This window comes from Chiloscyllium plagiosum, chromosome 4, assembly GCF_004010195.1.
Source record: "Chiloscyllium plagiosum isolate BGI_BamShark_2017 chromosome 4, ASM401019v2, whole genome shotgun sequence".
NCBI lineage: Eukaryota > Metazoa > Chordata > Chondrichthyes > Orectolobiformes > Hemiscylliidae > Chiloscyllium > Chiloscyllium plagiosum.
The window spans coordinates 105,870,268-105,890,787 of NC_057713.1; the positions used below are offsets into that span (position 1 = coordinate 105,870,268).

Here is a 20,520-nt window from a genome sequence, read left to right on the forward strand (position 1 = left end):
CCTAATCAAATAACGCTGGTATCTCTCCATATTAACAACCAAAGATGTTTGAAAACTAAGGTCAGCAACAACATAACTTTTAATGACCCAGGATTCAAATAAGGGGAATACTAAACAGTACAAGCTCTGAATTTCCAGATAGTCCCCTATTAGGGAGGGCAATTAACTCCACCAAACCCTCAGCAAGTTCCCAATGTTGAGGCTGAGTGCATAGATTTGAAAATATGGTCTCAGGAAAACAAAACAAAAAAGAAAAATCATAGGAAACCAGCAACTCACCAGAACAATAAATGTTACAAAAGGCAGGGATTGCTTCAAGGGGAATGACTGTTCCTTTTCAACTGGAGGAGGACCAGCACTTTGCAAAAGATTGAGCTCCCCGACAACTAATAATGAGAACACTAGGGGCTGCTGAATGCCTCCTGGCCTTTCTATATAGTACTGTTTCCGTCTGTGTGTCTTTCTTTCTTTCTGTGCCTCTGCCTCTCTCTTTCTCAATGTCTTCCTTCCTGTCTCTTTCTCTCTGTCTCTCCTCCTCTCTCTTTGTCTCTTTGCCTCTGCTTTTGTCTTTGTACCTCTCCTCCACCACCATCTCTCTCTCTCTCTCTCTCTCTCTCTCTCGTTTCCTGTGAGCTCCTCAGCCACAGCCTTAGTTAGGTTTCATCAAAACTCCTGCAGCCACGTCACTGCTAGGAAAACAAAACTGAAAAAACAGTCAGACATCAACAAACTACACGTGCAACTTTCAATTCCAAAATACAAATAATTAACACCACTCCGAGGCAGCTGATTTCTTGAAACTGCTGCATTTAATCTGGACAAACAAATCCTCACAAATTCAGAAATCAGTTTCACTTTCTATTTCCTGCTCCAGACACCAGTCACGAAAACACCTATAAAACTGCTCAACGTATTGGTAAATAGAAACAATTGGAGCAGATATCTAGCATTTGTTGTTTTCAGTATCATCATCACATAATCACTTTACGAATATCACAAAATTCTTCCCTCTCCCAGACATTTTTAGGGAAATACGCCCCAACTAAAAAGTACTTCCACTCAATTGAGGATAGAAATTGTATTCATCTCATCTTGCTACTTGCATTTCTCTCACATTTTCAGCCTAACACAAAGTCTGAAGCAGCTTCACAGGCGTGTTATAGAATTAGATTTGACACCAAGCCACATAAGGAAAAATTACAAAATGAGAAAAGGCTTGGTGAAAAATGCAGGTTTCAAGGAAGATCTGAAGAGGCATTGAGCTTTGAGGAGGAAAACGCCAAGGCACCTGAAAGCATAGCGAAACTGCTTCCTAAAGAACATCTCTTTGTGAACAACTTTGCATTAAAGGGTTTACCTGGAAATTAAATTTGTGCAGCATTGCTGCCTAGTCTGCAGTGACAGTTAGGTGGAATATGGCACTTCTCCAAGGGAACTCAGTTCTTTCAATTCTATGTTATGCTGTGTGCACATAACAACTGGAGCACTAACAGTACTGCTTTGAGTGTAATTGCAGGCTTAAAAGTCACAGGAATTAGAGCGCAGGCACACCTCAATAAACCACTGCCCTTGAATGACTTGCTTTATGTTTCTAGGAATGTAGATGGCACAGAGTAGGGCTAGTACGTAAAGAAATGCAGTATAGGTATAATTGGGAAAGTACAGATAAGTGGTTAAATTCGGATATGTTTAAAACATTACATTGAAAAGATAATTATTCAGTTTGTACATGTAATAACGGAGATCCTCTCATCCCAGTGTCTCAGCTGGAATGTACAAATTTTAAAAACTGGGAATTCACCTTAAAGGTTAAACAGGTCGAGAAAACAAAAAGAGGATACCACATATAGTTCATTAAGTAGTCAATTGTTGAGACTAGCACCTATGTGAAGTAGCTTTCTTTCATTAAAAGAAATTCTTAAGACAAAAGACATGAGACAAGAAACCTACAGGTATCTCCTATAAATAACAAATGTTGTGTGATACTGACTGAATCATAGAATCCCTACAGTGTGGAAGGAGGTCATTCGGCCCATCGAATTGACACCAATCTTCTGAAGACAATCACAACCAGACGTACCACAACCAGACCTACCCCATCCCCACAACCCTGCATTTCCCATGGCTACTCCACCTAGCCTGTACATCACTGGACACTATAGGACAATTTCCCTTCTTTCCTGAAGAAGGGCTAATGCCCGAAACGTCGATTCTCCTGTTCCCTAGATGCTGCCTGACCTGCTGCGCTTTTCCAGCAACAATTTCCATCTCTGATCTCCAGCATCTGCAGACCTCACTTTCTCCTCAATTTCCCATGGCCAATCGACCTAACGTGCACATCTTTGGACTGTTAGAAAAACCAGAGCATCCAGACGAATCCCATGCAGACACAATGAGAGCATGCAAACTCCATTCAGCCACCTGAGAGTGGAATCAAACCTAGGTCTCTAGCACTGTGAGGCAACAGTGCTAACCACTAAGCTCGCACAGTACACCTGCATTGTACTGAAGGAGGGAAAAAAATTACCAAGTGATCTTTGTTTAAAAAAAGGGCTTTTATGAATAAAATCACAGCATTCTCACTCTAAGATGTTATAAACAATTTGAACAGATAAAAGCTTGTACTTTCATCAGGGGCTTTTTTCAAAAATTAAATAAAATAATGCTGAATATTGCAATCTCATACAGATAGAGAATGAATCTATGCAGAGAGGTAATACCCACATTTACAAGGTACGATTTAATGAGGTTCAGTATGAACATGGGAATCTAATAGCAAGAAACTCAGATGTGTTGGTCTTTGTCAAGCAACACCTCCTGTAAGGTGTTTCCTTCTCATTATTGAGAGAGAACATATTAATATTTACTTGGAAAATTTAAGGGAACAGTTTACTTTGGATTTTAATGGTTATTCTAAAACAAATGGCAGTAATATTAGATTTTTGGATTTTGTGCTAAAAAAAATTTGTTGTCCACCTTTTTGATCACTTGAAATTGCTTGGAAACATAGTCAAACCGAATGATTGCAGATGCTGTAGATCAAGAACAAAAACAGAAATTGCTGGAAAAGCTCAGCAGGTCTGGCAGCATCTGTGGAGAGAAACAGTGTTAACGTTTTGGATCAAGTGACCTTTCCTCAGAACTGATGATAGCTAGGAAAATATCAGTTTGTATGCAGAAGATAGAGTGGTGGTGGTGGTGTAGAGATGGGGAGTTACCCACACTAGCCATTCAGATACAGAACTGGCTCAAAGATAGAAGAAAGAGGGTTGTAGTAGAGGTTTGCTTTTCAGACTGGAGACCTGTGTCACAAGGATCGGTGTGTCACAAGGATCGGTGCTGAGTCCACTGTTTGTTTTTGTCACTTATATAAAAGATTTGGATGTGAACATACGAGGTATCAGTTGAAGAAAGTTACCTCAGTGTACAATGGGATCTTGATCAGATGGGGCAATGGGCTGAGGAATGGAGGATGGAATTTTGCATTTGAAATGTGCATTTTGGAAAGGCAAATCAGGCCAGGACTTGTATACTTAATGTTAAGTTCCTGGGGAGCGTTGCTGAATAAAGAGACCTTGGAGAGCAGGTTCATAGTTCCTTGAAGGTTGAGTCGCAGGTCGATAGGATAGTGAAGGTGGTGTTTGGTATGCTTTCCTTTATTGGTCAGACCATTGAGTAAGGAATTGGGAGGTCATGTTGCAGCTGTGCAGGACAATGGTTGGGCCACTTTTGGAATATTGTGTGCAACTCTGGTGTCCCTCCTATCGGAAGGATGTTGTGAGACTCAAAAGGGTTCAGAAATGACTTACAGGGATGTTGCCAGGGTTGGAGGGTTTGTGCAACAGGGGAAGGCTGAATAGGCTGGGACTGTTTTCCCTGGAGCGTCGTAGGCTGAGAGGTGACCTTATAGAGGTTTATAAAATCATGAGGGGCATGGATAGGGTAAATAGATAAGGTATTTCCCCTGGACTGGAGAGTCCAGAACTAGAGGGCATTGGTTTAGGCTAAGAGGGGAAAGATTTAAAAGGGACCTAAGGAGCATTTTTTTTCATGGAGAGGGTGGTTTGTGCATGGAATGAGCTGCCAGATGAAGTGGTGGAGGCTGGTACAATAACAACATTTAAAAAGCATCTGGATGGGTACATGACTAGACAGAGTTTAGAGGGATATGCCCACCCCACAAACCATTGCATAAACCAAATCATCCGTCGACATTTCTGCCACCTCCAAAAAGACCCTACCACCAGGGATATATTTCCCTCCCCACCCCTTTCCGCCTTCCGCAAAGACCGTTCCCTCCGTGACTGCCTGGTCAGGTCCACGCCCCCCTAGGACCCACTCTCCCATCCTGGCACTTTCCCCTGCCACCGCAGGAACTGTAAAACCTGTGCCCACACCTCCTCCCTCACCTCTATCCAAGGCCCTAAAGGAGCCTTCCACATCCATCAAAGTTTTACCTGCACATCCACTAATATCATTTATTGTATCCGTTGCTCCCGATGCAGTCTCCTCTACATGGGGGAGACTGGGCACTGCCTAGCAGAGCTCTTTAGGGAACATCTCCGAGACACCCGCACCAATCAACCACACCGCCCTGTTGCCCAACATTTCAACTCCCCCTCCCACTCTGCCGAGGACATGGAGGTCCTGGGCCTCCTTCACCGCCGCTCCCTCACCACCAGACGCCTGGAGGAAGAATGCCTCATCTTCCGCCTCAGAACAATTCAACCCCAGGGCATCAATGTGGACTTCAACAGTTTCCTCATTTCCCCTTCCCCCACCTCACCCTAGTTCCAAACTTCCAGCTCAGCACTGTCCTGATGACTTGTCCGGACTTGTCCGACCTGCCTAGCTCCTTTTCCACCTATCCACTCCACCCTCTCCTCCCTGACCTATCACCTTCATCTCCTCCCCCACTCACCCATTGTACTCTATGCTACTCTCTCCCCACCCCCACCCTCCTCTAGTTTATCTCTCCACGCTTCAGGCTCACTGCCTTTATTCCTGATGAAGGGCTTCTGCCCGAAACGTCAATTTCGCTGCTCGTTGGATGCTGCCTGAACTGCTGTGCTCTTCCAGCACCACTGATCCAGAATCTGGTTTCCAGCATCTGCAGTCATTGTTTTTACCTTAGAGGGATATGGGTCAAGTGCTGGCAAATGGGACTAGATTAATTTAGGATATCTGGTTGGCATGGACGATTTAGACTGAATAGTCTGTTTCTGTGTTGTACATCTCTATGACTTTTTATAAATCAGTTCTGAAGAAGAATCACTCAATCCAAAACGTTAATTCTTATTTCTTTCCACAGATGCTGCCACAATTGTTGAGCTTTTCCAGTAACTTCTGTTTTTGCTTGGAAACATAGTTGCATTTGAAATCACTGATTTTCCCCATTTTCACGAAGCTACATCACTGCATTTCAGAAAAATTTCTTCTCTTCCATATTGTATCGCCAACCAAGTACTTACTGCACCCTAGCTTTGTGTCTCTCTCACCAAACCCTGGCCAGGTAACAACAGTGAAGCCAGTCGAACCAATGTTATGGTTTCTTATAGAAACTCAGCACCAACAGACCAGAACCAGGAACATTCCTCACCACAATGGATATTTCAGCACTCTACACCAGCATCATCCACGATGACAGCATCACTGCAAAAGCCTCAGTACTCAATATCAACAACTGCCAATTTCCAGTCATCCTAGAGTCCAACATCTTCACCTTCAACAACCAGTTCTTCATCCATCCACATGGAACAGCCATGGAGACCAAATTTGCACCCCAACATGCCAACATTTTCATGCACAAGTGAGAGCAAGACTTCTTTGCTGTGCAGGACCTCTGACCAACGCTGTATACCAGATACATCAACAACATTCTCTTCCTTCGGACTCATGGCAAGGAATCAATGAAACAACGACATAGTGAAATCAACAAGTTTCATCCCACCAAACGTACCATGGACTACTCTTCAGAATCAGTTTCATTCTTGGACACATGTAACTCCATCAAGGAAGGACACCTCAGTACCTTACTCCATCGCAAGCCCACAGATAACCTCATAATGCTGCACTTCTCTTTCTTCCAACCTAAACAGAGTAAAGAAGCCATCCCCTCTGGACAAGCCCTGTGCATACACAGGATCTGCTCAGATGAAGAGGATCGTAACAGATACCAAAAGATTTTGAAAAATGCTCTCATAAGACTGGGGTACAATGCTTCACTCATTGATCAGCATTCCGCCGTGCCACAGCGAAAAATCACAATGACCTCTTCATAAGACAGACACAGGATACGACCAATACAGTACCCTTTGTCGTCCAGTACTTCCCTGGAGTGGAGAGACTATGCCATGTTCTTCGCAGCCTTCAACATGTCACTGGTGATGACGAGCACATTGCCAAGATCATCTCTCTGCCTCAAACAACTGCCAAATCTTAACACAGACCATTGCTCGCAGCAAACTACTGAGCCTTCAGGGCAACATCGACCACAACACCACGCAACGCCGGCATGGCAACTGCTGCAGGGCATGTCAGATATCGACACAGATACTACCATCACACTTGGCAACATCATCCACCATGTACATGGTGGATACTCATGTGACTCAGCCGATGTTGCCTGTCTCATACATTGCAGAAAAGGATGCCTGAAGGCATGGTATATTGGCGAGACTATCCAGACATTAGGACAACGGATGAATGGATATTGCGCAACAATCACCAGGTATAGAGGAACCTTGATTATCCGGCATTTAATTATCCAAATATCGGATTATCTGGCAAGATCACACGTCCTGACGCTCGGCTAAACTATGTTATCTGGTATTTGATTACCTGGAATTCGATTAACCGAACAAAATAATCCTGTCAGTGTCCTTTGGACAATTGAGGTTCCTCCGTATTCCTCCCAGTCAGGGAACACTTCAGCCAGCAAGGACATTCAGCCTCCGATATTCGGGTAAGCGTCCTCCAGGGCAGCCTTTGAGATATATAACAACACAGAATCACCAAGCAGAAAACTGATAGCTAAGTTCCGTACCCATGAAGATGGCCTGTATCATGTTCTTGGGTTCATGTCACTCTACATGTGAGCTCACCACACTTTTACAGATACAGAACATTTTCCTTACTGTCCTATTTTAACACCATCATAAACTGATGCTCTTGCTACCTTAATATACAGCTTTGAATTACTCATTACTTTGGTTAGACCCTATGCATGAGACTCTCATACCTATAATGTTATTCCAGTCATTCCAGTCACTTGGTTTGTCTCTAGCACCACTTGACTTTAAATTTTTGATAATAATCTCTCTGCCTCATTTAATCGGATTAGAGGTCATCCCTTTGTCGACCCGTTTCCCTATCCCCATATCAGTCGAAGCAAAACGGTCAGAGACACAGTATGTCTTTACCGTCTCCATCTTTATTTTGGGCCCTGGAGGGAAAGAGAACAATTGCCCGTGTGCACAGAGACATGAGTTCACGGTCTTCTCTCGAACATCAGTTTCTTAATGAATTATGTAGTCACTTACAGAGAGCAGCATCCAGATAAGGCAGCATTCATATTGATTGAGTGACCGTTACAATCAGCAAGTGTCAATAGTCAAGATTAAACCATCTGGTGTTATACAAGGAACAACTGGCCTCACATAATGAATGCTTTTCACCTTGTTAATTGACTTTACATACTGAATTCTTCTTCATCTTGTTAAAGGGCTTTACATAATGAATGCTTTTACACTTGTTAAACCACTACCCTTGCCTCCAACATTTCATTGTTTATTGGAAGTTTTATTTGAGCTGAAAATGTGTTGGTGGAACAGCGCAGCAGGTCAGGCAGCATCCAGGGAACAGGAGAATCGAAGTTTCGGGCATAAGCCCTTCTTCAGGAATGAGGAAAGTGTGTCCAGCAGGCTAAGATAAAAGGTAGGGAGGAGGGACTTGGGGGAGGGGCGTTGGAAATGCGATAGGTAGTTTTACCTGAGCCAAGTCATGCTAACTGAACCTTTGTTTCACAAAACCCAAAACTTAACTCTTTCCCTACCTTATACACTTTCTCGCCTTCACTTTCTACTCAGCTGTTGACAATTTACTCACACCATCTGACATTTATGATCACTTAGAAGTGAGGACTGCTGATGCTGGAGATCAGAGTTGAGAGTGTGGTACTGGAAAAGCATAGCAGGTCAGGCAGCATCTGAGGAGCAGGAGAATTGGCATTTCAGGCAAAAGTCCTTCATTGTGGTTTTGCCCGAAACGTCGATTCTCCTGTTCCTCAGATGCTTATTATTCAACACTCAACTGATACCATTTGTACGATCTTTTGATCTGCCTCTAAATTCTGTATCTTTATCTCTCTCGCTTCACCTCACAAAGAGACTACACTCTGAAAACTTGAGATTTTAAATAACTCTGTTGGATTATGATTCAGTGTTGTGTGACTTATGACTTTGTCCACCCCAGTCCAACACCAGCACGTCCACATCATGAATATTCTCCAATGCTGCTTATTGCTGTGGAACTGCCTTTGTGCGACTTCACTATCTCCTGTCTACAGTGAGGTTACTTCAAGAAATAAATTTTCCTTGCTCTCGTGCCTTGGAAATCCTCAAACACAAAACATATTTGGCTCACTGACTCTCCTCCTTTATATATCAGCCCTCAGTCAATGTTCACATGTAGGCGAATATTCTTTTTCAAGCTCACAATTGCCTAGGATTAGTCTGACAGTCCCCTTTTAGGTCCTGAACAAATTATAATAAATCAGAGATTGAGACCTTAATTTGTACTGGTTTGGAGATGCCGGTGTTGGACTGGTGTGTACAAAGTTAAAAATCACACAACGCCAGGTTATAGTCCAACAGGTTTGTTTGGAAGCACTAGCTTTTGGAGTGCTGCTCCTTCTTCAAATGGTTGTGGAATATAAGATCGTAAGACACAGAATTTATAGCAAAAGCTTACAATGTGATGTAACTGAAATTATATATTGAAAAAGACCTGGATTGTTTGTTAAGTCTCTCATCTTTCAAAATGACCATGTTGGGTTCAGTTCTTTCACATGCAAATCCCAGAACCTTTTTAAAGTTACATTCTCAGATAACACATTGTTAGACTATAACCTGGTGTTATGTCATTTTTAAACGTACTTTGTATTCACCGTGTACACTCCAGTTCAACATCGGCTCCTCCAATTCATTCAGAAAGATGAGAGACTTAATAAATAATCCAGTCTTTTTCAAAACATAATTTCAGTTGCATCACATTGTAACCTTTTGCTATAAATTCTGTGTCTTATAATCTAATACTCCACAATCACCTTAAGGAGCAGCGCTCCAAAAGTTAGTGCTTCCAAATAAACCTGTTGGACTATCACCTGGTGTTGTTTGATTTTTAACTTTGTACATCCCAGTCCAACACCAGCATCTCCAAATCTAATCTACACTGCTCATGTCCTCAAACTGAGGTACTCATTTTCAAAATGAGAATAAAATACTGTAGATGCTGAAAGCATGAATTACAGTAGGACAGACTAGAAACGCTCAGCACATCTGACAGCTAGAATGACTCAAATCAGAGGAACATACAAAGCAAACGACACTAACTGCATGTTGTGTGTCACGGAAACAGATGGTCCTGCAATCTTGGGTTGAATTGTTATGACGAGCCGCACCTGATCTCAGTAAATCATAAGATGAAGGAGGTTTTAAGGAAGGTTGAAGATAGTGCTTTTCAAAGTGTGCACTGCATAAGAAAATGACTGCCAGAATCAGAGTCTAAAGAATGGTAAAGTCTAGCACTGTGAGAGCAATCATACAAAGCCAAATTATTTGGACTACAGTCAGACATTGACATTCTCAAGGCCAGCATTGAGAGGCATGTAGAGTTTTGACAGAAACAGGAAAAGTTCATTTAGAAAGTTCAGGTGGAGCAAAAAAAAGGATACAGATCTACATCATTCCAAAATGAAACATTAGAATGACAGCACAGTAGCTGACTGAAAGAAAAGCAGGGCATCAGGTGGCATGTTGAAAAACAGTACATGATTAATAAACTATAAGCAGAGGGAGGCAAAGGGGAGGTCCCAAACCTTGATTTAAAACTTCAACAGCACATGCTCCAATAGAAAAGAATGATAGTGCTAATTAAGTTCAGACAGCAAGTGAACAAACATCACAGTCAGAAAACGATTTTCAGGAAACCAATAATAATCTGTAAGAAATGCAGAAGCTTTCAAAAGAGAAAGTGTAAATAGTATTACTCCGCGAAATGGAGTCCATTGAGTCTCAAAGTCAGACTGCCACTTGGCTTATTCTTTTCATGTTAACACTCAACTCCACATTTCTAAAAGGAGCTGGGACATTGGATGGGATGAACTCAGATTTCACCAGTTTCCTCATTTCCCCTCCCCCCCAGCCTGTCTCAGTCAAATCCATCAAATTCAGCACCGCCTTCCTAACCTACAATCTTCTTCCCGACCTCTCCGCCCCCACCCCAGTCTGACCTATCACCCTCATCTTGACCTCTTTCCACCTATCACATTTCCGACGCCCCTCCCCCAAGTCCCTCCTCCCTATCTTTTATCTTAGCCTGCTGGACCAACTTTCCTCATTCCTGAAGAAGGGCTAATGCCCGAAACGTCGATTCTCCTGTTCCCTAAATGCTGCCTGACCTGCTGCGCTTCTCCAGCAACACATTTCCATCTCTGATCTCCAGCATCTGCAGACCTCACTTTCTCCGCTGGGACATTGGAACCCAGCTCCTTCAGAAATGCAGAACATAGCTGAAATCAATAGCTCCATTCTTTCCCATGCAGGGAAGTAAGTCAGGAGAAGTCAAACCATGGCTTTTTTTTCAGCTTGCTGTCAGTGCTGTGTTCTGAGATTTAAATGTCCAACAGGACAACCTGATACTTTAACAGCTGCTGTGAAAGGGGAGTGTGGAAGGCAAGTGGAGAGTTCTGGTGGCAGCTAAGCAATGGAGAGCTTGGATTAGCTCAGGGTGAGGAAGTGTGTGTATTGCGGTCAATGGCAAGGAGAGTGGGGAACATTATGGCCAGTGGTGGAGTTAGAGATCCTGGAGGCCCTGGTGCAGGGAGTGTGGGAGGTAACAGGGCTGTCATGTTTCAAGCCAGTAATGTGGGGTGAGGGCAGTATCTGTCTGGGGAAGAGAAAAGGACAATGTTAGGTGGTGTAGTTGGAAGTGGTGGGGAATTGTTGCTTGGTGGGGCATGAGGGTCAGGTTAATAGTGATCCAGGAGTTGGAAAATTGAAACTTGCTTCCAACATTTTCTGGGCAACTATTATCTTGATGGAAGCCAAACTCACCAAATTCTCTGATGTTAAGGGATGTTTTCCAGAGAGTTTCAGATGATGGGGAATTGCCAATCAGATTTCCTAGGCAATGCCCACGGAGCCTGCTGTATCCAGGATTCCACAGGGTCCGGATGCGCCATTGGAATATTTGGAGAGGACCACACCAAACTCAAAGGAAAATGGTTGTGGTTGTTGGAGATAAATCATCTCAGCTCCAAGGTACCTCTTCAGGCGATCCTTGGCAACCGCCTTCAACTGCTTCAGCAATGACATTCTTTCCGTTGTAAGGTCAGACGTGGGCATATTTGCTGATGATTACACAATGTTCAGCATGATTTGTGATTCCTCAAATATTGAAACAGTCCCTGTCCATCTGGAACAAGACCTGGACACTACACCCTGGCTAATAAGAGGCAAGTAATACTGGCTCCGAATGAAGAACGAGAAATAATTATCTCCAACAAGACTGAATGCAAACATTGCTCCTGACTTTCAATGACATTATTATTGCCAAATTCCTCACCATCACTGATCTGGGCGCTTGCCGGTGACCAGAAACTAAGCTTAACCAGCAGTACAAATGCTGTGTTTATGACAGTAAGTTAGAGGCTAGGAATCTTGCAATTAGTAACTCATCTCCCATCTTTCTAACATCTCATCATCAACTACAAGACACAAATCAGGAGTGTAATGGAATACTCTCCACTTCAAGAGGTTCAACACTTTTCAGGTCAAAGAAGCCCATTTGTTTGGCACATCATCTACCATCTTCAATGTACAGTGGTAGTAATGTGTACTATCAACAACATGCACTGCAGCAACCCATCAAGGATCCCTCAACCGCACTTCTAAACCCAAAACCTCCATTACCTAGAAGGACAGAGGTAGCAGACACATGGGAACACTACTATCTCCAAATTCCCTTTTAAGCCATATACCATTTTGACTTGGAACTATATTGCCAATCTTTCATTGTTACCTATTGTGTAGAACCCATGCCACAAGGGTTGCAGTGGTTCAAGACAACAGCTTACTAGGCAACAAATGCTAATCGAGCCAGAACTCCCCAGATCCCACGAGCAAATTATTTTTTAAAATCAAGGAAGCCAAGTAGAGCAGGAACAGTAGGAAGCTTGGAAATCTGTGGAAGATTGACACATAAAGTGGTTGAATCAGAAAAATAATTGACATAATCACAATGTAGTCAAAAAGCATGGTGCTGAAAAAGCATAGCTCTTCATCATGAAGAGCTTATGTTCAAAACATCGAATCTCCTGGTCTGGCCTAGTCCATAATGGACTGCAGTGTTCCACTTTAGCTTAGAAGAAGAAAAACATATGACCATATAGCTGATAACATTATTCATGTTAGTTGAAAAAAGAAAACAAGCTATAAAAATTCTTAAGACTTCAATTTAAATATGAAAGCTGTTTATCAATCACCATTATCGTTTATGTCTAAAATAATGCTGGAATGGTCATATTCCTATGTAGAAGCATTACAATTTTCTTAAAAAAAAAAGGATGTATCACTATATTATTCCAATATGATTTTGGAATAGTGCATAGTTTACAGATATTTAGACACAAGAACTCGCTGTGCAACACTATCTGCGTATTAAATAACAATGTGTCTACACCTGATGGGATGCATCCTCGGATATTAAAAGTAGTAACTACAGAGATAGCGGATGCACTGGGTAGTATATTTCAAGAATCATTAGATTCTGGAAAAGTCCCAGAGGAATGGAAAATTGTCAATGTAACACCTTTATTTGAAACAAAGCTAAGGAGACAAAAAACAGGTAATTATAGCCCCATTTCTCTACTTTAATAATATTCAGCTCCTCAATTCTTTCTTCCAATGTGCATAACATCACATTTTCCAACAAAATATTCCATCTGCCAAGTTTTTCCCGACTCACTTAACCTGTATGTATTCCTCTGCAGACTCTGTCATCCTCACCACTTCACTACTATCTATTGTGTCATCTGCAAACTTGGCTATTGTACATTCACTCTCCTCATGCAAGTTATTGATAATCAAAAGTTATAAATAATTGTGGCCCCAGCACCAATCCCTGTGGCACTTCTCTAACTGCAGGTCACCATGCTGAAAGTGTCCCCTTGTCCCAACTATCTGACTTCTTTCCATTAGTCAATCCTCTATCCATGCCATCTTGAATACTACCTCCAACACTATGAGCTCTTATTTTATTAAATAGCGTAAGTGTGATACCTTATCAAATACCTTCTGAAAATCCAAATATATTACATTGGCTGGGTCTCTTATCTATCCTGCTTGTCACCTCAAAAAATCTAATAAATTTGAGAGGCATGATTTTCTCTTCATCAAGTCATGCTGACTTTGTTTGATCATATTATGCATTCCTAAATGCTTTGGTATAACATCCTTTACATTAAGACTCTAATGATTTCTTAAATGCTGGCAGGTTGGACTTGCTGAGTTTGAGAACATGGTCGGCATGGACTGAATGGTTTGTTTCCATGCTGTATGACTCTATGACTCTAATAATGCAGAAGACAGAGTTGAGAAAAGTTTTTTCTCACAGAGGATAGTGAATCTGTGGAATTTATTACCGCAGCAGGCTGAAGCAGGATCATTAGACATATTCAAGACTCTGTCAGAGTTTTAATTTCTAAGGGAATCAAATGGTATGGGAAAAAGGCTAGAAAATGGAGTTAAGGATTATTAGATCAGCCGTGATCACATTGAATGGTAGAGTAGACCTGATGCACTTAGTCAGTCAGCACCACATGGAGAAATATATTTGATGAAGCTCCAGCATTTGTCTGATTTGTGAAAACAAGATATAACTCAAGGTAAACACTGAAATGTAAAATACAAACATAAAATGCTGGAAACAATCATTTGGCCTAGCTGTATCTATGAAGATAGGTACAAAGTTTACGTGTTATGCCTACATTTTCCATAAGAGTGGTGCAAAACTCAAAAAACACAGAGCATGGCAGAAATTGAAACAACAAAAGAATTAATGTTCTGATACACTATGAAGGCTTTACTTAGGAATTTTGATGAGAATTTCAAATCCGTGATGGAGCTCAACTGGCCCAGCAAATAAAAAGTGCAACTTCTCCTTTGAAAGAAAGCCAGTATCTGAGGAATTGTATAAACTAATGGTTCTGAAGGGGTTAAAGTTCATATTATATTGGCTCCATCCATTCTACAGTCATCACAGTATGGGGGTGGAGAAGGGAAGTTCTGCTGTAACTTTTGAGGATAGTAGATATATTTATTCCAGCTCCCTAAGTAATTATGCCTGACCAAACGAATTTATCAATCATGCAATAAATCTTTGTTATCTAAGAACAGTAACTCCTTTGTATATACTCAATGCATCCTCTACCAATAACTACCAGATAGACAAAGCAAAAACCTTGGTGGCAACAAACAACCTCAAATGACAGTATACCCAGCAATATATTCTGAACAGTGTCAAACGTCACGTGGTACCGGGAGTTGCTATGTGGGGAAATACCACCAAGATAATCAGACAATAAAGCAGCAAATCCTTTTGGAGAGATTCCTCCAAAACTGTTTGCATCATTCTCTCTTGTCGGCAAAAATTTGCAGATCCACATTGGTCTACAAACCCAGCAGATCCCTTTCAAACACCCAGATGAACACGGCTATCTTCATAACCTCCTCTGGTCAGGAACAAGAGAACATTCCATTAAGTACAGTTATGCACTGAAAAGGGAAATTAAGTTGATAATCAGATCAACCATCATCGTATTAAATGACTATGCAGACTCGATGGGCTGAATGGCCTATTTCTGCTCTTGCGTGTTGTAGGTGAACTGGAGTTTCTAATTCTGATAAAATGTGACGGATACATTTATAAAATTGCCATCTCTTTAGACGGTGCTCCCCTATTTTAATCATTCATTTGCACTTCATTAGTGGCTTAGCACACCACGATGTGTTGTGACACAGAGAAGAGCAGATCAACGCTTTTTTTTTCCCAAAACGCAAGTGAAAAACACTTCCATAGGACTGCAAATCACACTGAATAAGAAATTCTCTGCTCCTCGGTTTGTTTCCCGTCGCTTTTTGTTTTCCCTTTTGCAACATGATCGCCACGATGCAAAGTATGATTTTTGCATCAGGGACATTTCCAAGGAAAAGAGTCTCTCTCAAGCTTTCCACTGCCAACAACAATAATTCAGAGGCCTAAAAGAAAGATGCTCTCATTACCGTAACTCAGCAATTGCATTGGGATACAAATCCTTTGCTCAGTCTCTCTGCCATCCGCCTCTTCCGATGACAAACCCGTGCCATTCGGTCGATCGCATGGCTCCCAGGGCCAAGGGCCCGGGGTGACGCGCGCGATGGAACTGCAACTGGAAGGGAGGACTCTGCACGGGGGCCAATGACCGACAGCTAGATCCTCCAATGGGCACTGCCCAGTCATTGTGAGTGGCGGCCTCAATATCCAATGGATACGACGCAAGGCCGATGGTTGACGGCCGCTTCGTCCAATCAGTACGGGCCTTATCATGTTGTCGCCGGGACGAATCACCAATGCGGACGGTCGCAATTCCGTGATTGGCAGCTGGAAGCACGGGGGTCAAAGAGCGGGACTTCCTGCAGTCCACACACTCCCGCGCGCACAGGTGGGCGGTTGGAGTTTGACGGCGGGTGTTGTGTCAGTGGCCTTGCGGCCGCGATTGAGAGGGTTTGTGTTTTTAATCTTTCAACGGGACAGTATGGTGACTCCCGGGGTGATCCGCAGGCTGGAGGAGACGGTGGTGAATAGGATTGCTGCTGGCGAGGTGATCCAGAGACCTGCGAATGCCATTAAAGAGATGGTGGAGAACAGGTGGGTTCATCTTGACATGGTCAATAGAGTACATGATGGCAAGGCAAGTGTTTTCAGTAACATTGAGTGCTTCAGGAATTGGAGTAAGAATCAGTACTTTAATCTGAAACCCAGTCAATACAAAAGGGTCCATTTTCCTGATTGGAATTCAGAGGAGTGCAGTGGAATTGAATGAGATTGCACTGACATTACAGGAGATGTTGAACACAACGTTGCGATGGCATTTTGACGCTGGTAAATATGAAGTGCCACACACAGTAAAGTAAAATGATCCAGCACACGCCCTGTGCACATACGTGTTTGCAGGAGCAGAGAATTTCTTATTCAGTGTGATTTATAGTCCTATGGAAGTGTTTTTCACTTGCGTTTTGAAAAAAAAAGCGTTGATCTGCTCTTCTCTGTGTCACAAGACATCGTGGTGTGCTAAGCCACTAATGAAGTGCAAATGAATGATTAAAATAGGGGAGCACCGTCTAAAGAGATGGCAATTCTATTCATTTTTGGGCTGTGGGCGTCATTGGCTGGACTAGCACTTATTGCCTATCCCAGTTGCTTTTGCTAAAGTGATGCTGTTTGTTATGACACTGGGACAACAAGCCAGATCAGATTCGCAAACACTGGATATTGCAACACAGAAAAATTAAAACATTCAGTGGCCCTCAATTGTTTCAAATAACAGATGTCAGACACCAAATTTATATTTGAATAAAAAACTTAATTTATTTTAATAAACATCATGGTGATCTACTTAATACCTATGATCTAAGCCCAATATACTTTAAACTCCATCCTCATTCACATACAGATGGACAAATAGACAGACGCAATTAAAAAAAATGAGAGAAATCTAAAATATTGTAATTGCCATTTCAGTGTTTCATGGTAGGTACTAGACCTTCAAAATGCTTGAATTATGAGTTGTGTTTCAAGCACAGAGAAATGTATTTTGCTTGAATTGCAAAGTCACTTAATTATGCAAATAACTTAGGCAGATTGCTGGAAACTTTTACCTGTATTTTACAAATTGGAGTTCTTTTCAATAATTCACTAACTAGAAAGCAAGCAAAACTTCATCCAGCAACTTTCAAGCTACACTGCCTTCTGCCCAAAACCCAGTCGAAATGTGTTTAATCTACAGTTTCTCTTTCTTCTTTATGAACATTCTTTCTTTGACTGGGTAGTATCAGCTCCACTTTGTTCATCCTTTTTAACATCCAAGCACCTGCCAGCCCTTCAGCATAATACATCTTGAATGTCAAAGCATCTGCAGTGTTCATAGAAAACAATTAATTTGCAATTAACTTTCCAAGCTAGTTCCTATAAACAAATTTCAGTTTCTTTGTTCATTTCCTTTCTATTAAATAAAAACTACTACTCAAAGTCTAAAGTTCAACTCTCAACTTCAGCTCAGAGTTCCAAACCAAAAATGAGAAACATAAAGAAAAACAGTGATGATCCCAATATCTTAAACTATGGCAATCCCTTTGATGACTGTGGACCCACAATGCTGTTAAAGAGTGAATTCAAGGATTTTAACTCAGCAACACTAAAGGATTTCCCAGTTAGGTTTGTGAGTGATTTGGAAGGCAACCTACAGGTGGTAGTGTTCCCATCTACTGTACTACCCTTGTCCTTCTAAATGGAAGTGGTCATGGGTTTGGAAGGTGCTACTAAAGAGCCTTGGTGAATTTTTGCAGTGCAACTTGTGGATTGTACATGCTGCTGCTAAATGGTGGAAAGATTGAATGTTTGTCCTGGCTGCTGTCCAGTTTCTTGAATAATGTTGGTGCTGTAACATCACCTCCCCTGCTCCTTTGATGCTGCTTGGCCTGCTGTGCAATTTCCAACAGCTGGACGCACGGGGGACAAAGGGCTGTCCTCACTATCTCCGTGATGCTGTTTTCATCCAGGCAATTGGGGAAACTTTGTTCTTGCTGGTATCTTAGGAACCTGCACTCTTGATAAACCAGCAAAAATTTATAGCCCAAATACTGCGAAGTTACTGCGTTATTCTGTCCATTTATTGATAGTTATTTAAATTTATTTACCCCAATTTAAATATACTTGTTGTTCAGTCAAATGGCCACATGAAATATCGACAGTTAATTCAATTTCAAATCATTTTCTCCTCTAATACCATTATCTACCTTGATGTCCAAGTAGTCAGTTGAGGGTGTGATTGAGAAGGCTGCCTGCTGGTAGTTTTATTTAAAGCCAAGTTGCATTAATATTTTAGTGTTTTATGCTATAAATAAAGGACAATGGTGTGTATGCCCCTTGCATTACATTTCTATTGCTTAATGTGTGTTTTTGCATTCATAATCTAGAATATTTGGTTAATTGGCACAGTCCTCGTCCCATCGGTGCTGAATAATAAAGCGTTTACTGCACTTTTAGTTGGTGGACAGTCTTCAGGAGTAAGAAATGAATTACTCGCTCCAGGATTCCTATCTCTGATCTGTTCTTGTAGCTGCAGTTTTTAATATGGCTAATCCAGTCCAATTTATGATTAGATGAGATTAGATTAGATTAGAGTGTGGAAACAGGCCCTTCGGCCCAACAAGTCCACACCGACCCGCCGAAGTGCAACCCACCCATACCCCTACTTTACCCTTTCACCTAACACTATGGGCAATGTAGCGTGGCCAATTCACCTGACCTGCACATCTTTGGACTGTGGGAGGAAACCGGAGCACCCGGAGGAAACCGATGCAGACACGGGGAGAATGTGCAAACTCCACACAGTCTGTCACCTGAGGCGGGAATTGAACCCTGGTCTCTGGCGCTGTGAGGCAGCAGTGTTAATCACTGTGCCAATTTATGGTCAGTGATAATCCCCAGGATGTTCATAGTGGGAGCTTTAGTGATGCTCTTGGCATTGAGTGCCATAGAGAGATGGTCAGATTCTTTTGTTGGAGATGGTTGTCTGGCAAGTTCTGTGCCACTTGTCAAAACCTGGATATTGTCCAGTTCTTGCTGCAATTGCACATGGACTGTTTCAATGCTTGCAGAGTCACGAGTGGTGCTGAATATTGTGCAATCATTAGTGAACGTGATGGAGAGAATGCCATTGATGAAGCAACAGAAGATGGTTGGGTGTCGGACATTACCTTAAGAAATTTCTCCAGAGATAGAGTCGTAGAGATGTACAGAACAGAAACAGACCCTTCAGTCCAACTTGTCCATGCCAACCAGATATCCTAAACAAATCTAATTCCATTTGCCAGCATTTGGCTAATGTTAATCTAAACATTTCCTATTCATATACTTATGAATATGCATTTTAAATGTTGCAATGTTACCAGCCTCCACTACTTCCTCTGGTAGCTCATTCCATACATGCACCACCTTCTGTGTGAAAAAGTTTCCCCCTTAGGTCTCTTTTAAATTTTTCCCCTCTCGCCTTAAACCTATCACCTCTAGTTTTGGACTCCCTCATCCAGGGTAAAAGATATTATCTATTTACCCTATTCATGCCCCTCATGATCTTACAAACCTATGTAAGGTCACTTCTCAGTCTCTGACACTCCAGGGAAAATAGCCCCAGCCTATTCAGCCTCTTTCAAAAGCTCAAACCCTTGAACCCTGGCAACATCCTTGTAAATCTTTTCTGAACCCTGTCAAGTTTCACAACATCCTTCTTAGACCAGGGAGACCAGAATTGCATGCAGTATTTCAAAAATGGCCTAACCAATGTCCTGTACAGCTGCAACGTGACCTCCCAACTCTGACCAATTAAGGCAATCATTATAAACACCTTCTTCAGTATCCTATCTAGCTGTGACCCCATTTTCAAGGAAATATGAACCAGCATTCCAAGGTCATTTTGTTTAGCAGCACTCCTCAGGACCTGACTGTTAAGTACCTGCCTTTCCAAAATGCAGCACCTCCTATTTATCTAAATTAAACTCCATCTGCCACTCCTTGGCTCATTGGCCTATCTGAGGTAACCTTCTTTGCTGTCCACAACACCTACAATTTGTCATCTGCAAACTTTAGTTACCACCTCTCCTATCCTGTAATATACATGGGCTAGACTTTTGGACATGGATTAATGGTGCTGGAAGAGCACAGCAGTTCAGGCAGCATCGAGGAGCTTTTTTACCTAGAATTTTGGACAGTCAGGTAGTGATAAATGGTCATCTGAGTGAAAATATTCAGTGTTTTTAAGTGAGGTCAGAATGTGCAGTCAGACATATTTGTGATGAGTTTTTAAGGGAAAGGAAGTTCCATCATCTTGTTTGCTAATTCAGTTTGTAACAGGAAGTGCTGAAAATGTGTTGCTGGAAAAGCGCAGCAGGTCAGGCAGCGTACAAGGAGCAGGAGAATCGACGT

At 42.0% G+C, this 20,520-nt stretch overlaps 2 protein-coding genes across 5 annotated transcripts in view; one reads left to right on the forward strand and one right to left on the reverse strand.

Moving 5' to 3' along the window:
* The window catches only part of LOC122549292 (TPR and ankyrin repeat-containing protein 1-like), an 86,530-nt gene extending 70,825 nt beyond the window's left edge, over positions 1-15,705 (reverse strand). Inside the window, exons 1-2 of one of the 3 annotated variants that reach the window (XM_043688833.1) lie at positions 15,561-15,705; positions 6,841-6,985 (exon numbers count right to left, since the gene is read on the reverse strand). The gene's annotated coding sequence lies outside the window, so the exon portion shown is untranslated. Of the gene's footprint in view, positions 1-279; positions 787-6,840; positions 6,986-15,560 lie in introns of those variants that run through there. The other 2 variants (XM_043688834.1, XM_043688832.1) reach the window with 2 other exon arrangements.
* A 223-nt stretch (positions 15,706-15,928) lies between these two features.
* Positions 15,929-20,520, forward strand: part of mlh1 (mutL homolog 1, colon cancer, nonpolyposis type 2 (E. coli)) — a 52,480-nt gene continuing 47,888 nt past the window's right edge. The window contains exon 1 of one of the 2 annotated variants that reach the window (XR_006311481.1): positions 15,929-16,185. Coding sequence is in view for 1 of the 2 variants with exons in the window: in XM_043688835.1 (XP_043544770.1) it covers positions 16,073-16,185 (113 nt within the window). In the remaining variant the exon portion in view is untranslated. The remainder of the gene's footprint in view (positions 16,186-20,520) is intronic. The other variant, XM_043688835.1, reaches the window with a different exon arrangement.